The following is a 21,174-nucleotide window of genomic DNA, read 5'->3' as shown; positions in this document are numbered from 1 at the left end:
GGAGAGAGAGACATTTTTATTAGAAAATCTAATTTTAGTATATTGATTCAACTTACTATTACTGCTGCAACCTTACTCCCTAAAATGAAATATGCATAACAAAATGCTGAATACTTAATAATTGTAAGTGTTTAATTTATACCAAGTGTAGTATATTTAAAAAAGTGTAGCTGCCATATATGCTTTCAGAATAAGCACTTTAAAATTTGAAAAAATTAATAATAAATAAAATTTCAGTAATAGAAAAAAATATGTATCTTAAATTTGTTTGTATCAAAAAATGACTAATAATTCAGAAATAATTTTGATCTGTATTTAATTTATGAATTATTCTAACTCATAATTTTTGTAATATATTGCTGCTTTAACAATTTCAATAAATTCACAATTAAATAAAGTTCTAAAAGTAAACTTTTTAACAAATATTCTGGAAGGAGTTTTTGGACTTAATAATGAACTAATATTAGCTAGAGATAAATATTAAAATTATGCTGTTATTTCCTGCATTACGATCCATAAAAGTTAAAATGTTGCTTTTAATATGTAGGAATAAAATACAAAACAATTCTGTATATTCTCAATTCATATGTAAACAGGTAAAAAAAAAATTTAATACTCAAAGTTATGTACAACGTGAAACTTTCAACAAAGATTTAAATTGCAACATATTATCCAATTAAACAGACAGATTCTGCTATATTTAATGAGTATATATTGCACAATTTATACACTAATTTTCAAAAATAAATATGAAAAAGCACAGAAAATATCAATTTAATTTATCAATTTTTTCAATAAAATTTTATAGCATTCATATAAAATTATATAAAAAAAAAGATTAAAGGTTAACAACAGAAAATTTATGCTAAAATATACCAAATATTTCATAATTTTTAATTATTTAAAAATATTTTATGAAAAAGTAGAATTGAATTCACATAAGGAAATATTTTTAAAAATCATGTCAGTTTTTGTTTTGGTCATTGATAAAAAAAGTCTTTCATTTAAAAACTCATAAATGGATGACCTTATTCTTCACTAATTCCAAAATATTCAAACTGTTTATCTAACTAGATATTCATTTATTATTTATTTAAAAGAAAATAAAGCTTTATTAATTATAGCTTTAGATGTGCACCATATTTTGTTCAAAGATACTGGAATTAGAAATTCCCATTAATTCACAAGCATTACAGACATATTTTATGTTACATATATATAAATACAAGCACCCTTGCTTAGCATATTTTTGGAATCAATAGATGAAGATTGGTTCCTGTAAATGTGCAGTAAGTGCATGAGGTAGGTGACCAGTAGTGCTCTTTAAAAGAATAAAATATAATACAGTTAGAAAACCAAAAATTCATATAACCTGTGAACTGAAGGTCTGTGAATTTTTTTATATAAATTTCAGGTCATGAATAAAAAATCAGAAGCTTTATCTTAAAAAGATTTAAAATTACATTAAATTAAAAAAAATCAGATAAAAGCAATTAATTCCTTTTGATATTTTTATAGAGGAATATACGTTGAATATAATTTTATATTAAAAAAAAAAAGGATACTTTTTCATTTTGCCGGCGCAAGCAATAAAGTCGCCAAAAATGGTACAACCAATACCAAACAGAATATCCTCCCTGGTAACCTTTTACGCCTCATTTTCAAAACTGGCATATAATTACATAGAATGTTTACCACATAACCTATAGGCATAAAAGGTTTTTACCACATAACCTTTTATGCCCCAAGGCCATTCGTGATAATTAAGCCAATTAGGATGCAATCACACTGCTCACCCGAAGGTGAAAATATGGAAAAGGAAAAGTCAAGGGTTAAATTCATCAATTCTAATGAGAATACACTTGTGAAGTAAAGCACTGCAGTTTTACATAATTTCTGAGTAAGCTATTCATAAGAATTAAATGCAATTGCATTTAAACTTCTATTCCATATTAAGATTTAACTTTTAACTTGAAATTAATGTAGATAATTACTGAGAGAATCAGATTTTTGTAGCGTAGTTTACGTGAGATGAGACCACTTGGGGTCACATGATATGAAATGGTGAATTAGAATGTTGTTCCATGAAAGCATAGTAAATTAATGTTTTTTTTTACAAATTTATTGTCATTTTACAAAATTTTAAATGATATTAAAATGTTATGTCTTCAAAATAAAAATTTCTTAAGACTAACATATGTTAACATTTTTTATGTGTATACTGTGTGTTGTCGCCAATAAAGTCTGCTTGGCGAGATTTGCGTGGGCAAAAAAAAAAAAAAAAAAAAAAAAACCCTATCTTTTACATTCTTGAACTTTAGAATATTTTCCTGGGATCCAAATTATATACAGCCATTATTTTCTGCTTAGTACAATGAAACTTACCTGTTTTTATCATATCAATAAAAAAAAAAAAAATTTCACTTCAGTATATCTTTCCAATTAACAAATATTGGTTTGTTTTGTTATGGCAAAGTACATGAGGGCTATCTGTTTAAAGAGGAAGATGCCTTTGTGAAGGACTTTCCAAGGGAAACTGGCTCATATCCATGCCATGGGGAGCGAGCCTCTTTTTGGTTCAAATCAGTGCAGCGAGCCTGTTTATCTGGAATTCAAACCCAAGTTCAACTACCAGTGTTTGCTAGAGGTAATAGTGAGAGATGAGCATCACTGAATGCATGTTGTTGCCAAATTGCATCAATTGATATATAAACAACTTATTAAATATGGTAAAACAAGAAATATTTTCAAAAAATATTTTCCCTTGTTTGACAAACCTTATTAATAACATATGCTTTTAATGCTAAAATAAAAAGTTAGAGTGTAGCTTAATTAAATGATGCAAAAAAGCTAAGGATATATTAATGATCATGAGATATTCAAGAGAGAATAATATATGAAATTTTCAAAAATGAAACTGCAAACTCAGAAAAACTTGACACAAATTGCAAAAAATATTATCATAGCATCATTTCATAATCTATTTGAAGATATTTCTGACATTGAAATCAAGAAATAATTTTATTTTGCAAGCACATGCCTCCAAAGAATTTCATTGTAAAAGGGCTAAAAAACATACCTCTTGTTATAAAGTATCAAAAAATCAAAATTTTCACATTTTAATGCTTAAATAAATTTCTGTTTCATAACAACCAGTGTTTTCTATTAATAGTCAAATCTTTCTAAACAGCTGTTTGAATAAATATCTATCAAGTCTTAAAATATTCCTAATCTATTAAAATGTAATAAACTAAAAGAAGCCATCATAATAATAAACATTTTTACATTATAAGTGACTTCCGATATTCTATCCATCAGAATTATTTTATATATTATGTAATTAGAAAATCAATGAAAAAGTATCATTGCCAATAGTAAATTTACTGTATCATAATTTTAATATGGTTTATGACTGTAAAATAAGCCTGCATGATGTAAATATTTATTCAGAAGCTGAAAGCTTAATGTTAACAGTTAAGAAATATATCCCTTTATACAAAAATAAACCTTTTCATGATGAGAATTTTTATAACCTTAACAATGAATCCTGCCAATGACATAAAAAATAATGAATTTCACTTTTAAAAGATTTTAAGATATCCTGAAACATTTTATTAACAAGCAATATTTTGTAATGCATAAGCATAGCTTTCAACCATGAAATATGAAAAAGTGGGAGTTTCTGGAACGGTTTCGAACTGCACAGTTATACAATTTCAGTAAAACTCCAAACTGACTTTATAATGCAAAATTCTGGTTATTCAAATACTTAACATTTAAGAAATGATTTTATTTTGCAACCACATGCCTCCAAAGAAATTCATTGTAAAAGGAGGAAACTCTTGTTATAAAATATCAAAAAATCAAGTTTTTCACATTTTAATACTTAAGTAAATATTAGTTTGATGTAAAATATATTTAAAATTTAATTAGATATTTTTAATTTTATGTTTTTTCATTAACTTTATTTTGCAATTTTCTTACATTTTTAAACTGACCAAATCTTGATTAGGGAAGAAAAGCTTTAATTTATCAAAGTACTTTTACACGAGTTGAAAATAATAAATAATTTACAGACTATTAGGTGGGTAAACCTGATAATGTACTGCATATTGATGCAAAACAAAATTAAAAAATACAAATATTTAACTGATATTTACTGATTAGTATTAGTATATATATTTACTGATTCATATTAGTTGAATCTTCATATGAAGTTTTACAAATGTCTAGAAAAGACAATTCATGTGAAAATTTGAAATTAAATACAAAAATTAATGCTGAAAATCATAACAATAGAGGATTAAAATTTGCTCAAGTTTAATTGAATACTGGAAAACACTTTCATAAGTAAGGTTAAAAACCAGGAGATTGGTGATTTGCCAGGAAACCAAATGAAAAACAAGTTTTCTAGCAGTCTCTTGGTAAAACCAGAGATTTGGCAGCTATGCCCAGGTAACTTCTTAATGAAGTTTCAAAATTTCATCAAAATTATTAAAATGTTTTACTCCACACTAAGTTACACTTTTATTACAGAAACTCAAAGCAGTTAAAAAAGTATAAAATATTCTCTAAAATATAACTTTGATATACATAAAATGCATAAGAACCTTCATTCATTTTAAATAGATGCACTCTTTCTCTTAAATATGAATAGATTCTTAATTTAGCAAATCCTAGTTTTAAACATCTAGCAAAGAGCATTTGAGCAATATAATATACAACTTATGAAAAATCATGCTTTATTTTTCACTGCAAACAAGTTTAACAACAGTGTACAAAAGTGTTCATAGAAAGTAACCTGTACAGAATTAATGTAGTCAATGTTAATCCATAACAAACATTGGCACGCTTATTTTTGTCATAATGGAAAATGTCTTAAAAAATCTAAAATAGAGCTAAGAAATATGAGTTCATAAATTAAATTTTCATTAACATCCCAAATTAAAATCATGAACATTAAAATCACATGAAAAGTATTTGCAAACATCATCTACATATTATATAACATGCAACACGTACCATGCACTATTTCATAGGCTCCCTGGATTAACATGATAATGGTTACAATATTACTCCAGATATAAAATGCCTTTAAAGTCAATACAAATGATAAATATTTTTTACATAAAATAATTTACTGCAGTCAATACTAAAATGCAGTCATTTTTATTTAAATTAATTCACTTTGGAAATAGCACATTTAGGCACATGCTCACAAAGCACTTGCAGTTTCTCCAGTACACTTTGGTGGTTTAAAATTGTTGATCCAAAAAATTGTGACTAAATTGTTTCCACTAATTTATGTTGACTGTTACCTGCGATAGCGTTGGCTTTCTCGTTCATTTTCATGACTAGAATATCTCCTGTGGATCAAAAGGGAAATTTATATTAGTTTTTTTTTTATTTATTATTATTATTATTTTTTATTTTGCTATAAAAAATAAATTTATCTACAGCAATTTATTCTTCATTTGAGATTTAAAAAAAAAATGTACTCATTTTAGAGCTAAAGAAGCCATAGTCTATTATTCAAGTAATGCAATTACTTTTCTGAATTTAAAGTATGGAAAAGCATGTGAAAAGTAAACTCAAGGTTCCCAGTGAAATTTTAATTTCCTTAATTTTCCATGACTAAATGGAACAATTTTCCTGACTGCATAACTAGTTACTGAAGTAAATACGAGTACATGAATAATTTTACATATTTATTACAAAATACATTACAATAGCTGTGAACATTATAAAAATAATTTACCGTCTTTATTACTGTGAGGCAAATGAAAGAAATACATATAAAAGAAACTATGCATTTAAACCATTTAAAAAATAAACAGGATTTTTTATGAAGAGAATCGAATTCTGAAGAAAAATATTCATTTTGCAAAAGAAATTAGTAACACCTCACTCATAATAAATATTACTCTTCTCCAGCTTCAATGAGAAGCATGAAAATATCACAAGCTTGATAAAAATGTTTAAATATAACTAATGATTAATGTACAACTACACAGTGTAATGATTTCTTATTTGTACTATTTATTTTTAAAGAGCAATTGTAGTCCTAAAAAGAGGGATAAAAAAGTTACATTTTTAAAAATGGTGCAGAACAGATCTCATTAACATGTAGTGAAGATCTCCTATCTGATAAAGTTGTATTAGATAATTGTTCCTAAAACATTTTTCATTTCCATGTGAATTGAAACCCTACAAATTGTGCCACTTAAGGGTTAAATATTTTAAATTGCATACTACAGTCAAAAGTCATTAATTTGGACACCCATAATCCGGAATGATCTATAATCCGGACCTCAAAGCTACAAACTTTCTGCGCATGCATCAGCGAAAGACCTTTGCGGCTGTGAATATGCGTGTGTGTGCGCGCAAAATACGTTTACGAATGTGTGTTTAATGTATAACGGACGATATAAGCTAAGCTAAAATTATCTAATTCAGTTAATGTTGCAGATTGTGTTGTTCCTTAATCTTCGAATTGGATTCGGCTTATTATTTTTTGCAGACTGTCGGAGCAATTTTAAAAAAGTAAGCTTGAACTTTCGATTATGTCAAATAGAATTTCTGATATATATTTACTAATATGTAAAGGATCTACAAAGCAAAAGTATGTTTCCATTAAACAAAAAGTAAAATTGCTGCAAAAAATGGATAAAGGCATATCCTTTGTTTATCTAAACTTTAATGTTTGTTTATCTAAACTTTGTTTATCTTTAACGCCGCAGCATGCAATGAATTGGAAGTTGATCTGTCAGCACTATCCGTATCTTCAGGACAGATGTTTTTATTTTATTTGGCTTATAATTCCTTGCTAAATGTAGTATTTCAACTCGATGTACTCTGATATGATTTAAATCAAATTCCTCCTCATTATAATTCGTTTCCGATAGCGAAGAAAGTAACAAAGGTTATTGAAAACGAAAAAATTTCGATTGACAAATTAGTCGGTATTCTCGACACAGCAATCATAGGACTTGAACAGTGGAACTTTGTAACCGAACAAGAAATTATGTCTGTTTATAGAATTAAAGAGAATGTATTATCACATAAAAAACAAAGCAACTTGAACAATTTACATTGAAAGAAATGTTTAATTAAGTAAACAAATAAATATTAAGCTTTTTTTTTTTTTTTTTTTTTTTTTGGGTAAATTTTGATACCCTTTATATCATAATTGTTCTTTATTTCATAAATTATGGTTTCATATTTTTAATTTTATAATTTCTGCATGCCATCTTACCAGATTTAAACTGATGATCTATAATCCGGAATTGCCGAAGTCCCGACGAGTCCGGATTAATGACTATTGACTGTAATACATTTCTTTAAAAGCACAAATGATCTTATGTATACATACAATATTATAAACTACCTAATCTGGATCTTCCCCTTGTGTTTTTTAATTTTACATTTTAACCTTCTACATTTCAGAAATGTCTAATAACTGTCTCTACCACAATAGAGAGTGGTGCCTGAAATTCATGTCTGATGTGGAGAAGTAAACAATTATGCCAAACAAGCATCTGATGACATTAATGTTCAGAAAAGTGAATTCAAACAATATTAATAAAAATTATAAGGGAAAAAAAGAAATCCAAATCTTCTAGCTGTGATTAAGGCGTCCCCTTTCTTTGTTTCAGAAAGCCATAAACTGCCCAGTCATTTAAGTTACTCGTATTTGGCAGGCAACTCTTATTCTTTTGTTATTTCAATATACTTGAAGCAGTAAATTAAACATATGCTCATTATTAATTAATTAATTTCTAACTTTCCATACTAAAATCTCACAATTTTTGCAGATTGTCAGGTTTATTTTATACAATGATACATACTGAAATTGCATGGTTTGTATAACATTTGAATTAAAAATGCTAGTGATAAATGCATTATTAATCAGAATTAAAAACAATTATATTCTAAGACTGAATACGTGGCAAGTTACTATACTGGCAGGAAAAATTAAAGGAACAATTATAAAAAGGTGCTCTATGTTAATTCTACTATGTGAAGTCTACAGAAAGGAAGGTGTACATAGGTTGTTTGTTTTTTCAACCTCCGATCACATAGTATGATGGCCAAGTATGCGGCAGGTGGTTGGTGTGCGTAGTAGGCAACTGCGCATCTCCTCCTCCACAGATCACTATTGATAATGTCGATATTGATTCTCTCAGCAAGTGTGAATTGCGAGCTGTTATTCATTTCTTGCAGGCAGAAGGGAACAGTGCAGCGGAAATTCATCGAAGAATGAGTCGAGTGTATGAAAACAGCTTTATGAGTGATGGCGTTGTTCGTGAATGGTGTCGAAAGTTTAAAGATGGCTGAACTGATGTGCATGATAAAGGGCGTCAAGGACGCAAGTCTGTCGCTACAGACGACATTGCTCAACGAGTTGACCAAGCGGTTAAGCAAAATCGAAGGTTTACCATAAGTGAATTATCGATGAAATTTCCGGAAGTTTCAAGATCTTCCCTGTACTCTATCGTTACTGAACAGTTGCGCTACAGAAAAGTTTGCGCTCGCTGGGTCCCACAGATGTTGACTGACGACCACAAAACTCGCCGAATGGTTGCAGCGTTTGAGTTTCTTGATCGTTACAATACTGACGGAAAAGAGTTTTTGAAATCCATTGTGACAGGTGATGAGACACGGGTTCAGTATGACATGCCCGAAACGAAACGACAAGCACAACTATGGATGCACACAAATTCTCCAAAGAGACCCACAAAATTCAAACGATCCTTTAACAACCGTAAGGTTATGGAAGTTTTTTAGGACCAAAAAGGTGTGTTGCTTGTGGAGTTTATGCAACCTGGAACAACAATTAATGCAGATTCATATTGTGAAACTTTGCGACACTTACGGAAAGCTATTCGAAACAAACGAAGACGTATGCTGACTTCTGGAATTGTTCTGATCCACAACAATGCCCGTCCTCACAGCGCTCATGTAACCCAACGGCTCCTTCAGCAATTTCAATGAGACATTTTCGAACATCCACCATATAGTCCCGACCTAGTGCCGAGTGACTTTCATCTGTTCTCTGAACTGAAGAAGCACTGGCTTGGCGGAAAGCGCTTCCAAAATGACATAGAGCTGAAAGAAACCATCACAACTCACTTCCAATCATTGGCGGGGACATTTTATGAAGAGGGTATTGAAAAGCTTGTTCACAGATATGACAAATGCCTCAATCCTCAAGGTGATTATGTAGAGAAATAACCTGTATTGTACATTACTTTTGGTAATAAAATCTTTTTTGTATATTCACCCGTCTTAGTTAGCAGTTCAGTATCATCAATGAGATTCACCTTCTACAGAGAAATAAGCATATTTTGAGTCCACTCTTTCAGCATATGTGGAAAGAACAAGAAGGGGTTGCTTCAGATTTATATTTGAGATGCTGGATAAAATTTTCATATGTGGAAGGGGAACATATTATTGAAAAAGGCATCCGATGGATTGTGAGAAAAGGCATGTTACAAGAATGGAAGAAGGAATGATATTGACACAGCTCTGTAGACAACTAAAAGTTGCCAAATGCTTGAAAGTCAAGAATCTGGAAACTGTTTAAAGATGTTGGCAATGTATGCTAATAATTAGATCAAGGTAAAAAATATGCCCCAACGAAATCATTATTTAGCAATGATCGTTGAAAAAAAATACACTACTGATATCATCACAGACTGTAACAGAATTCACTGCAGCTACAGGGTACAACTACCCAGATGTGCAGCAAATGACAGGCTGCATCAAAGAGGGCTGTGTGCAAAGAAACCCATGATTTGTGCCTCATGAACTCAGGCTCTGAAATGCACATGGTGCAGTAGTGCAGTGATCATTGTAATTGGATTACAAGACATACAGCAGAGTTACCCTTACTGATGAATCTCATTTTTGTTACAAAAGCAATTCCAGATGTGTTACAATCTGGAAGAAGCAAAACATGAAGTAAGCCTGACTACTTTCCACAAAGGGAATCGATGAAAGTTGGCAGAATTATGGTAAGAATGGGCATCATTTTGAATGGCCAGACTGACCATTTTTGACATTCATAGTTGCATTTTTATCAATGCAACTATGAATGTCAAAATATACAGAGATGGGTTCTTGAGTTTTATGACTTCAAATGTTTTAGGAGGCAATCAATAATAATATTCTTTTAATATGCAATAATGCTTAACCCCATTGGGTTGCACTAGTGACCAATTACCTTAAGGACAAAAGAATCTAACTGGAGTAGATTACATATTCTCTAGATATAAATTTGACAGAACATGAGTGGAACACATTATTACACTGATGTAGCACTCTCCAAAAGTTCTAAAGTTCCATTTATTATAGATACACTTTGTTACCCCAGGAGCTCCTGAACAATATAATACAGTAAATGGTAAATTGCTGTAGAGCTTAAATTTTGGTTTGAGGTGATCACACTTATTATTATTTTTTTTTTTTTTTTAATGTTTAAAAAGTTGTAACCCAACAACTCAACCTACCCTAGCTTATATCACATTTTCTATGTTCTTATTTACAATTATTTTTTGCAGAAATAATTATTTCCAGATTTTCAAGATTTGGAAAGGCACGATAAAGATCTTGTGCAAATTCTGTTCTTAGCAACAAAATCATTTAAGCTACACATTCATTTTTATCACTGTTCCTTTAACTGTTTTCATCACTTAAATTCACAAGTTCATTATTTATAAACAAAACTTAAAAATAACATTATTCTTAGTAACAAAAGTTTCTCAATTTGAAATAATTGTCTAATTAGTCTAAATTACTTAAGAGGACTTAACTACAGAAAAAGCATGTAATTCTGCATTATGCCTCATACAGGCTTCTTTTCAAAAGACTGAAAATTTCATTTCATACATTTAGTATAGAGAATTTTTCTTTGTTTAAAATACAGTATACAGCTCCTTTTAATATATTTCAAATATTAACCAAATTTTTCTTCCATTCTGTAATTTATTATTTGAAGATATTTTGCAGTAATACATCTGAAAGAGATTCATAAAGATAATTTTAAGTTTTCTACTGGTCAAACTCTGGTAATTATTCAATATGTCACAGAAATAAAGGAAGAGAGAAAAACAAAAAGAAAAAACAGTGTTTGGAAAACCACACACTCGCCTGCTAATAACAAGGAGTAGCAATCGGGCATGTGGCCTATGCATCACAGCCTAGTCATGCTCACATTCAGTGAATCATCAGCTATCAAATTACACATAGGACATCCAAAGTTCTGACATCTTTAACCCTTACAAAAGAGAACAATCATCTTTTTACTTGCAGACTGAACCCAATAGACATCAGATGTTAAAGCATTAAATACTATTTCTAAAAAGGATGTGTGTACAGCACCTTTTTCTCTTACGATCACTAATGCTTTCTTTCCCCGAGTCATCACTTTCAGAACTTGAACAGCAAGATGATTCATATGACGATGAGGAGGAACTAGATCCACTTGAACTGTCAGATGCAACTCCTGTTTTAGAATTCACATCAATACGATCAGCAATAGCTACCAATTCAGGCCTTTTTTCCTGCATAAAAATTAATCTGTAATTCAAACTGTCAGTAAAATAAATATGTGACATATTAAATAACTGAAAACTTACAATATTGTTGAAATGGAAGAACAGCCTGCAATGCTTACACTAAAATATATTATTAAACACAGAATCCAAAAATAATAATTTGGATATTTAATTGTCTAAAACAGTGTATGTATACATTTAAAATTATGAGTTATTGAGTATTTTAGCTATTGAAATTTCATATAATTAGAAACTTGCATAATATAGCACCTGTGAAAAAGGTATATATACACTGGTCGTCAAAATTAAAGGATAATGAGAAAACACGTGCTCACTAAGCAATCAATGCCCAATGCTCTAAAATGTTACATAAATACTACTGAACACAAAATTGCATTTCTGTGCATATGTTTGTGCCGGAAAAGTGCAAATTTGATGATTGAGAATGTGGTGCGCCATGGAAGCATGTTGGAATTCTGATCTTTAATATTGTTAAAAGTGAATGTGGTTTCTGACAGTGATCAATATTCAAGTAGTTATAGCACAAAGGCATCATTTAAGTGATGGTCAAAAGTGGCGAATGATTGGTAGAATCGAGAAAGGTCAAACACAAATGGCAGATGTCCAAGATTTGAATCTCTCTCAAAGTGTCATATCAATAGTTTGAAGTTGCTTTTTAAGCACTGGATCAGTTGATAGATAGCCTAATAAAGTGTGAGCAAGAACCGCATCAGAAGACTTCTGTCATTGTCAGCTCGGAGAAGCCATGAAGTGGCTACAGGAGATTTGGTTTTAGACCTTCAGGCTGCCACAGGAGCTCGAATTAGCTGTTCTACTGCTGTATGAAGGCTTCATGAGATTGGACTGTATTCAAGAAAACCAATGGTTTGTGTCTCAGTCAATCAATCCAGCTTCTAGAAGGACCCATTTAAACTGGTGCCATCGTAATGTTCAATGCAGCTGCAGTGACTGGACCCGAGTATTGTTTACTGACAAATCCAGATACATGAACAGTGATTTCAGATATGTTTCGATCTAGAGAGAGAGAAAGGATCTGCAACCACAGTTTAATGGTTTGGAGAGGAATCATGACAAATAGCCACACCAAGCTGCATATCTTTCAAGGAGATTCTGCGACTGCTGTGAGTATGAAGAAAAGGTATTGGAACCCCCAAGTTAGACTGTTTAGGGATGTCTGTTGGCCCTGTTTTTGATAATGGATGACAATGCTTGGCCTCACCAAGCATATATGGTGTCGGAATACTTGCAAACAGAAGATATTACTCGAATGGACTGCCCACCTTACTCACCTGACTTGAAAGCCGACTGAGCATGTGTGGGATGCCTCAGGGCACCTTAGCACACTTAATTCTTCTTGCACTTTCCAGGAAATGAAAAGTGTATTTTCAGAAGAGTGGTGTGCAACTCCACAAGACTTCATCAACACTTTGGCAAAGTCTATAAAGGCAAGATGTGAGGTATGCATATCTGTCTAAGGTGACCGTACAACATATTAAAGAAAAAAATTTTCCACAAGAGGCGATTTAATTTTTCTATCATTTGCCAATTTCCATAAATTTGATCATAATAATTTCAATATTTTGTGCATAATCAACTGCCAAACATTGTAATTAATATTAACGAATGCTTTTATAGGCATTTCTACCAATAATTTTTCATTAAGTATCAGTTACATTTTATTTCTATTATTAGCCTTTAATTTTGATGACTAGTGTAATATATGCTTAAAAAAAAAAGGAATGAATAGCATGAAATACAATTCTTACAGATTTATTTAATGCATTATAGCAATTTGACCTTTTAATAGTGTGGGTCAAGGTTGAATATATTCATCTTATACATATCACCAAATTGGTCAAAAGTCATAGATATTTTTATTTTGCTTTTATAATATGGATGTTACCTTCCTTGCACAGCATCTTCTCAAAATTCTGCAAATACCTTAATAATAAATTCCTGAACAGCTTATATCTAAAAATGCTTATATTTTAAACAGCAATATTAGTTTATGAATAATATTAATGAAGGATTACATAGCACTTTCAAAGTCTATTATTGTTGTGTGTATAATTTACTCATTAAAATGACCAATGACAAAACTGAAGTGTTTTTCAATGATCTGAATAAATATAAAAGTTAAAATCATAGCTGTACATTAATTAAAACAGGGAAATTAAAAACAGGCATTTATTGTAAGATGAAGAAACACATATCAATATTTGCTATTTTCTGATTATTCACATCCCCAAAGAAAGCTGCAAATTCACTGATGACTATAAACTAACCAAACCACTTGTTTGGCTATCTTAACAACAAAAAAACAAAAATCTCAACATATATTTTACAGTCAGTGGATACTATTCAGTTAAATATACAGTGTATAAACCTACATGTACTCCAAAACTTCCGAGCAACACATAAGCATGGGTTAGCTATTCACTTGTGTACACTAAAAAATATGCCTAAAACAGAGCAATTCTGTCAAACGTTGAAAATGGGGTAGGAATAATTAGAAAGTATGTAGTATTTTAACCTCAAGATTTTAAACACATAATTAAATGTGGGTACCAAATTATTCAGCCATAAATGAGATGCAGTCAAAAATTTGTAATATGAAGATAATATTCTTTATATTTTAACAATATTAAAAAAAAATTAATATACTAAAGTTTATTGGTACATAGAGCAATAATTTATGATGTCACTGAAAATCTGATATTAATCCCCCGATGATTTAAAAGCATAGTAAGTTAAAGTTTATTGAAGAAAAATATCTCCTTCTCAATGGTTTTGAAGTTATAACTATCTTAATATCAGTAAATTTCTGTATTTACTTTTATCTTAAACAAAATAACTTCAGTGTTGAGATATATATTAAGAATCTTATAATAGATTCTTCAATCAGTTTCAAACATACAAGTCAAATATATAAATTTTTTAATAAAAGCTTAACCTGGAAATGACAGTAATAAAAGTTCTATAAAAGCTAATAAAGCTATGCTAATTAGAGTACATATAGTTTATTGGTACAAATGTACTAATAAAGCATATAATCTAATGAAATTTTGCTAAAAGTATTGTATGCCACTGAAATGTTAATAAAAAAATTACACATCAGACTTACTCTTAAAATCCTATACCATTTTCTAGAAAGCTTTGGTCTCCCTCGAACAGTCTTGTGCCAAACTATTGGAAAATTTGTGAGGCTACAAAAGTTCTGTGTAACAGCAATAGTTGTATCCATGTTTAAAACAACATGCCACCAACCACCAGGCACAAATACTGTTTCACCAGGTTTTTGTAAAATTTCAAGCTAAAAAATAAAAAGCAAAATTTACAGGCATTGCAAAACAATATTTACACCTATAATCAACTCCCTCTTCCTTTTATTTTACCATAAAAGAGAAATGCATATTGTATTTCTAACAGAAACACACTCACCCCCCTCAACAAAAACATCAAAAAAAAAAAAAAAAAAGAAAAGAAAAGAGAGAGATAGAAAAGTAAATTGCAGTTGATCCCAAAAATATTGTACACAAAAATATCAATTGAAGATTAATTTTTATTTTGTTAGCAGTTTTTGCAACTTTAAAAGAATGTTCCCCAACGACACAATAATATTTTTTTCTTTATCTAACAAAAGTAATCTTTCAGCAGCTTTTCCTCTATTATTATATCTACCAACTTTTAAAAATGAACAAAACTCGATACTTCCATTTAAAAATGGTTCTGTCTGTTAAACACTGATATAAAAAATATAATGTAAAAGGAGAGTAGACAATAAATGAATAATTATATTAAGTGTTACAGAATACAGATACTTAAGGTTTAAAATATGCATCGTTTACAATGCACAGGAATCAAAGCACTGAGAGTTAATGAGTTTTTTTCAACACTCTACTCACAGGTTTACATTCAATAGGCCAACTGGACCTTTGTGTGCGTGGGTATATATATCGGAACCATGTTATTGCTTCATCACCTTGTTTACCTCCTTCTTCTGGACGAACTTTAATCATCTCCTTTGGCGTATGTGTGGGAAAAAGGCACCATCTGTTTAATTTAAATGCACACAATTACTAACTTTACAGACAGACAACTCATTAGTTAAGTCCATAAAAATCTGAATACTACATAAATATTCCATCATTAAACAATTACATCATTAATCATCCACATAAATATTACAGACAATAAGCAATTTCCATCATTAAAAAATGAAAAATCTATATGTGTACTCATCAAACTGTGGAAAGATGACAGCACCAACAGTCACCAAATTTTGAGCACGCAAAGTCCTGTACTCAAAGCCCAAATTTTAAGCCAAATTTGTTTTTTTGAATTATTTAAGCTTTGTACAAACTTATTTTTGATTAAAAAATTCAGGAATCTGAAAACAATGTCTTGACAGTGCCCACAATATAATTTTTATATTTAACATCTATCTGGTGTCATGCCATTCAACACAGCTTAAAATATTTATTGTTCAAATTTACTCAATAAACTTAGTTATTTAAAAGCAGTCATGGACACTTCAGCAATAAGACACTCTGTCCACAGCAGTTGGCTAAAAAGACATTTAGCCAACACAGGCATTTAGATGGCAGGACACTTAGCTAACAGATCACTTAACTGACAGCTACATTTATTACAGTAAGGTAAATTTAGCCGACACTACATTTAACTGATACAGACATTTCGCTGACACTACATTTAACTGACAGTGCAATAATAGCTGACCATGCATACAGATAGATAAAACAAAATGCCACAATATTTTAGTAAAATTTGTCCACATTTATCTGACAAAAGGATATTTCCAGAGTACACAATAAAATGGCTTATGGATAGGTACCACATTTTTGTCTTTAACCCTCTGAGCGGCCAGGGTTTTTGCTAATAAAGCACAAGTTTCCCAAAATTACTATGAGAACAAATTATTATTTTTTTATTTTAATGTAAAAACTCTCCTGGTATTTCATACCTGGATTTATTTTCTTCTGATATATTTCCTTAATTTATTTGACATATTTTAATATGTAGGTATATATACATTCTTACAGATATCACAAAAAATATTCTAGGCCGTATATATACGGCCTTGCTGCTTAGACAGTTAAGAGAGTCGAGAGTCTGTGGATTTTTTAACAGAAAAGTAACCCCATTTAGGCGAAGATTTTTTAAATCAATTTCGAGAACAATTACACATTGGAATGAAACGATTTTATATGGAAAGAAATGAGTGCAGCAAAGTGAAAGCAAACGTAATCTATCATGGAAAATAGTAGATCAAAAGTCAAAAATTATGATTTAACATCTAATTGTGATTAGCTGACATAATTTTGTTTGTTTCTCCTTTTCGAACCTATGATGAATGTTCCCTAACAATATGTTTCAATGCTCTTTCAGTTTGTGGATATATGACAAACTGTGTTAAGTCAAAATTCCACAAGATAGGTAATAAACCATATTTTAAAATTTTACAAGAATTGAAACCAGGGCTGGAATCTTTAAGAATTAAACAAAAAAATTTATTGATGGTTGCAAAGATAACCTAAATACTCACTTGGAATCCTGCAACTAAATTGAGCAATTTTATAACTAAAAGAGAGATGAAACATTATGACAAGAAGATTGTTATGATTATTTACAGCTGAAGGTCATTTATGAGAGCAAGAGGAATATTTTGGAAAAGCTTCATCACTGTCTGTGGCAGAAAACCGTCTCAATGGAAACTTATTTCAAATGATTAGTTTCTTGAATAGCAAGTATTCTGAAAAGTAAATTTTGGGAGCACGATACAGGTAATATTAGAAAAGAGATATTCAGTTGACAGTGTGATAAGATTTGCATGAAAAAGCAAACAAAGAGAAACAAATTTGTGTACAAATTTGTAACAGGGTTGCCACTCCAAGAGGAGAATGAAATTCCCTGACTTTTCCAGGTTTTCCAGGTATGTTTCGAGAAAATTCTAGTCTATCCGCGTAATGTACGTTGGCTCTGCTAAGAGGTAAATTAATTATGGTATTACTTGTACTGTGTAGCAAATTCACTTAATTATTCAATAAATCCCAGAGGACATTTATTCTTAATTATACTTGGTACACTTTGTTTGATAATTTTGTTTACTTTTCCACTTAAAAAACTTAATAAAATTTAAGATATATACATTGGATAACAAATGTACGTTTTATTTAATTATTACTCATGATCATCCTCAGTTCAACACGAGGCTAATCCGGTTCTTATAAATCACAATGCAATGCTAAAAGTTAGGTTAGATTTTAGGTAAATTTAATTTGTGTGAGGTGTATTCTTAAAAAGCACCTTAACACTTGAAAACACAAATATAATTATAATAGGATTTGTTTTCTCTACTGAAGATTGAAATTAGAATCTGCCCAATCTGGAATAAAATAAGGCTTTTTTTTGCAGACATTCTGCAGCTAAACAAAAGAAAGAAATCTATTTAATGATTTTTTTTACTAAATTGAGGTATTTTATATTTATTTCGCAGCATACATAAGGAAAAAATATGTGCATTAAATTTCGTGATGTCATCGTACTGCTAGAATTAATTTCAGGATTATTCCAGAGAAAATTTCCTGAAATTTGGAAAGATTATTTACTAATGATAAATAAATTTAGAGGGAAGAAGCAACATTAAATGATATGAATAACATAAAAATAAATATAATTACTTAAAAATTTAATTAGAATAATCAACGATATTTTAGCGAATATGGTTATCCTAGATGATTTATTACTATTTTTTATTTTACTGCAAAATGACAAGGTATTTATTAAAAAGAAAAGAAAAAAAAGATTTTGCGGTAAAATCCTAGTATACGATACGAAACTTGCTTTGCCTTTCTAAAAAGGAGTTGCGAAAATTGGCTCTATGCCAGCTGCCAGAATGACACTCACGTGATACACAATTCGCCAAAAAAGTTATCTCTTCCGACGTCGGCGCAAAACTCGCCTTTTTTGGCGGGATCGTTGTATGAAATTCCCTGACTTTTCCAGATTTTGACTAAAACACTTAAATTCCCTGACTTTTCCCTGAATTTTTTGGTCAATTTATGAATTCCCTGACTTTTTCCGGTTTTCCAGGTAGCGTGGCAACCCTGTTGTAAACAATTTTGTTTCTAAACCAAGAATTATGTCCAATATGTGAAACATTTGAAGTCGAATTGGCAATTTCTACTTCCTGAAAATGAAAGTTGTCTAGTAAATGGAGATCCCCCCTTTTTTAAATTGAAACATGCCTATAAATAATGAAATGTAATATTCCTTAGGCTTTTATGTAAATAGGATTTTAAGTAATAAGTTACAAAATTTTTTACTGAAATATGAGTTCAGTTCAACCCCGATGAATTTAATGAAATATGAGGCAAGTGCCATCAATGAAAAATCAAATGTATCATTCATAGTTATTACTGTGAAATAGGATGTTTAACACTGAAGAATTTCAAATAATATTTATGGGTATTTTACAGAAAAGAGTTCTACTTTTACTTCATACACTGCTACATCTCTTATGTTTTGCTGTTGAAACAAAGCAATTGTTAAAAAAATAAATAGTTCCATTTTGCAGTTATCCCATCTTTGATTTTTATTTTCTATGAATCATGTCTATGAGGTCTACGAATCATGCTTATTATGTCTATGAGGTTTGACATAGATCCACTAAACTGAAAGAGTGGTGAAATTTCTCTTTAAGGAACATAAATCATATGTTTGGAAGGAGAAATAAAGAAATTTTTAGTACCTAATCACAATTAGACACTTAATCATGATTTTGATTTTGTATCTACAAAAATTACACAGAGAGCTTCTCAAGTAAACTGTACTTTTTTTAACTCTTTGACATAATGACAATCTTTCAAACCATTTCAAAATTCTAATACAACAGCTTGTTCACGTTTCATTATTATTTTCCTCGATAGACTGCACATGTTTTCGCATTGCTCTACTAATTTCTTTCCACATAAAATCGTTTCGCACCTATCTCTGGAAATGGATTTCAAAATCTTTGCCAAAATGAAGTTGCTTTTCTGTCCATTTTTAAAATTTGGACTTTCTAGCATTATAAAAAAAAAATGTGGTACTTGTCCATAAACCTTCCCATCATGTATCCCTGAAAACAGCCTTTTATCTGATAAATATGAACAAATTTTACTAAAACACTGTTAGATGTTTTCACATAAGCGTTGTAAGCTAACCATGCAGTTAGCTAAATTTGTCGGTTAAATGACTAAATGTTCCTGTCGTATAACTATCCGTGTCTGGTATGTGTCATGGATCCATTTAAAAGCAATTTATTGATACTACATGAAATAAATTCCTTTTATCTTCTACCTAAAGTGTGCTCTCATTTGGCAAAGGATAAGATATCAGTTATCTTCCACATTTAATCTGTTTGTTATTGATTAAAAATTAGGAGATTTAAAGAAATACTGCAGCTCGAATAATTTTTTAAAACCCTTTAATCTGAATGACTTACAGGTAATTTTCTGTTTCGCCGGTCCAAATCTTGCCAAGCAGACTTTATTGGCAACAATACACAGTATACATGTAAAAAAATGTTTACAAATATTAGTTCTAAGAATTTTTTACTTTGAAGATATAAACATTTTAATGTCGTTTCAAATTTTGTAAAAAAGCCAATAAATAAAGACAATAAATTTGTAAAAAGACATTAATTTAAAAATTTACTATACTTTTACGGTACAACATCCTGATCAACGTGATGCAAGGTGTTCTCATCTCATGTAAACAACGCTACAAAAATCTAATTCTCTCAGTAATGATCTACATTAATTTCAAGTTAAATCTTAATATGGAATAGAAGTTTAAATGCAATTCATTTAATTCTTACGAATAGCTTACTCAGAAATTATGTAAAACCGCAGTGCTTTACTTCACAAGTGCGTTCTCATTAGAATTGATGAACTTAATCCTTGACTTTTCCTTTTCTATATTTTCGCAGCGGCTGAGTGGTAAAGTCATTGAACACTGGTAGTTCGGTCCGAAGTTCGAATCCTGCAAACAGGTTGGCTGCATGGGTGTTTTTGGGTTTTCCCCATGTGTAATGTGTATATGAGCCAGTTTCCCTTAGAAAGTCCTCCACGAAGGCATCACTGCCCTTAGGCAGATAGCCCTCGAGGCTTTGCCATAATTAAATGACCTAACCTAACCTATATTTTCGCCATCAGATGAGTGGTGTGATTGCATCCTAATCAATGCAATTACCGCCAGTGAATGGCCATAGGGCATAAAATTGAACTATAAAACTTCTATGCAATTGTATGCCAGTATTGAAAGAAACAATCAATCTGATAAGAAATGGCTGTGGCTTCTTTTGAAAATGAGGAGTAAAAGGTTACCAGCGAGGATATTCCGTTTGGCATCGGTTGTACCATTATTGGCGACTTTATCGTCTGCACCGGCAAAACGGAAAAGTACCGATTTAGTTCTTATATATTTAATTAACACATTCGCTGCCACCAAAATTTATATATCCATCCTCAGAAGCCGAATTAAAAAAAAGTGTTTTAATGATTAAAAACGTTCCTAATATTTTGATAGTAAA

General features: G+C 30.5%; 2 protein-coding genes across 2 annotated transcripts in view; one reads left to right on the top strand and one right to left on the bottom strand.

Annotated features, from left to right (window-relative positions):
• LOC118190053 (putative GTP-binding protein 6) overlaps window positions 1-7,581 on the top strand; it is a 43,586-nt gene extending 36,005 nt beyond the window's left edge. The window contains exon 9 of the mRNA XM_035360744.2: window positions 7,447-7,581. Within this exon, the coding sequence (XP_035216635.1) occupies window positions 7,447-7,456 (10 nt within the window). The 3' untranslated portion in view covers window positions 7,457-7,581. The remainder of the gene's footprint in view (window positions 1-7,446) is intronic.
• Window positions 4,720-21,174, bottom strand: part of JMJD6 (Bifunctional arginine demethylase and lysyl-hydroxylase PSR) — a 33,527-nt gene continuing 17,072 nt past the window's right edge. The window contains exons 5-8 of the mRNA XM_035360745.2: window positions 15,485-15,632; window positions 14,704-14,892; window positions 11,383-11,564; window positions 4,720-5,366 (exon numbers count right to left, since the gene is read on the bottom strand). Of these exons, the coding sequence (XP_035216636.1) occupies window positions 5,315-5,366; window positions 11,383-11,564; window positions 14,704-14,892; window positions 15,485-15,632 (571 nt within the window). The 3' untranslated portion in view covers window positions 4,720-5,314. The remainder of the gene's footprint in view (window positions 5,367-11,382; window positions 11,565-14,703; window positions 14,893-15,484; window positions 15,633-21,174) is intronic.

The sequence above is a fragment of the Stegodyphus dumicola genome, chromosome 9, assembly GCF_044657685.1.
Source record: "Stegodyphus dumicola isolate Sdum_Otavi_A_Nest chromosome 9, ASM4465768v1".
NCBI lineage: Eukaryota > Metazoa > Arthropoda > Arachnida > Araneae > Eresidae > Stegodyphus > Stegodyphus dumicola.
The sequence above is the reverse complement of the archived record's forward strand: the minus strand, read 5'-3'. Positions and strand labels throughout refer to the sequence as shown.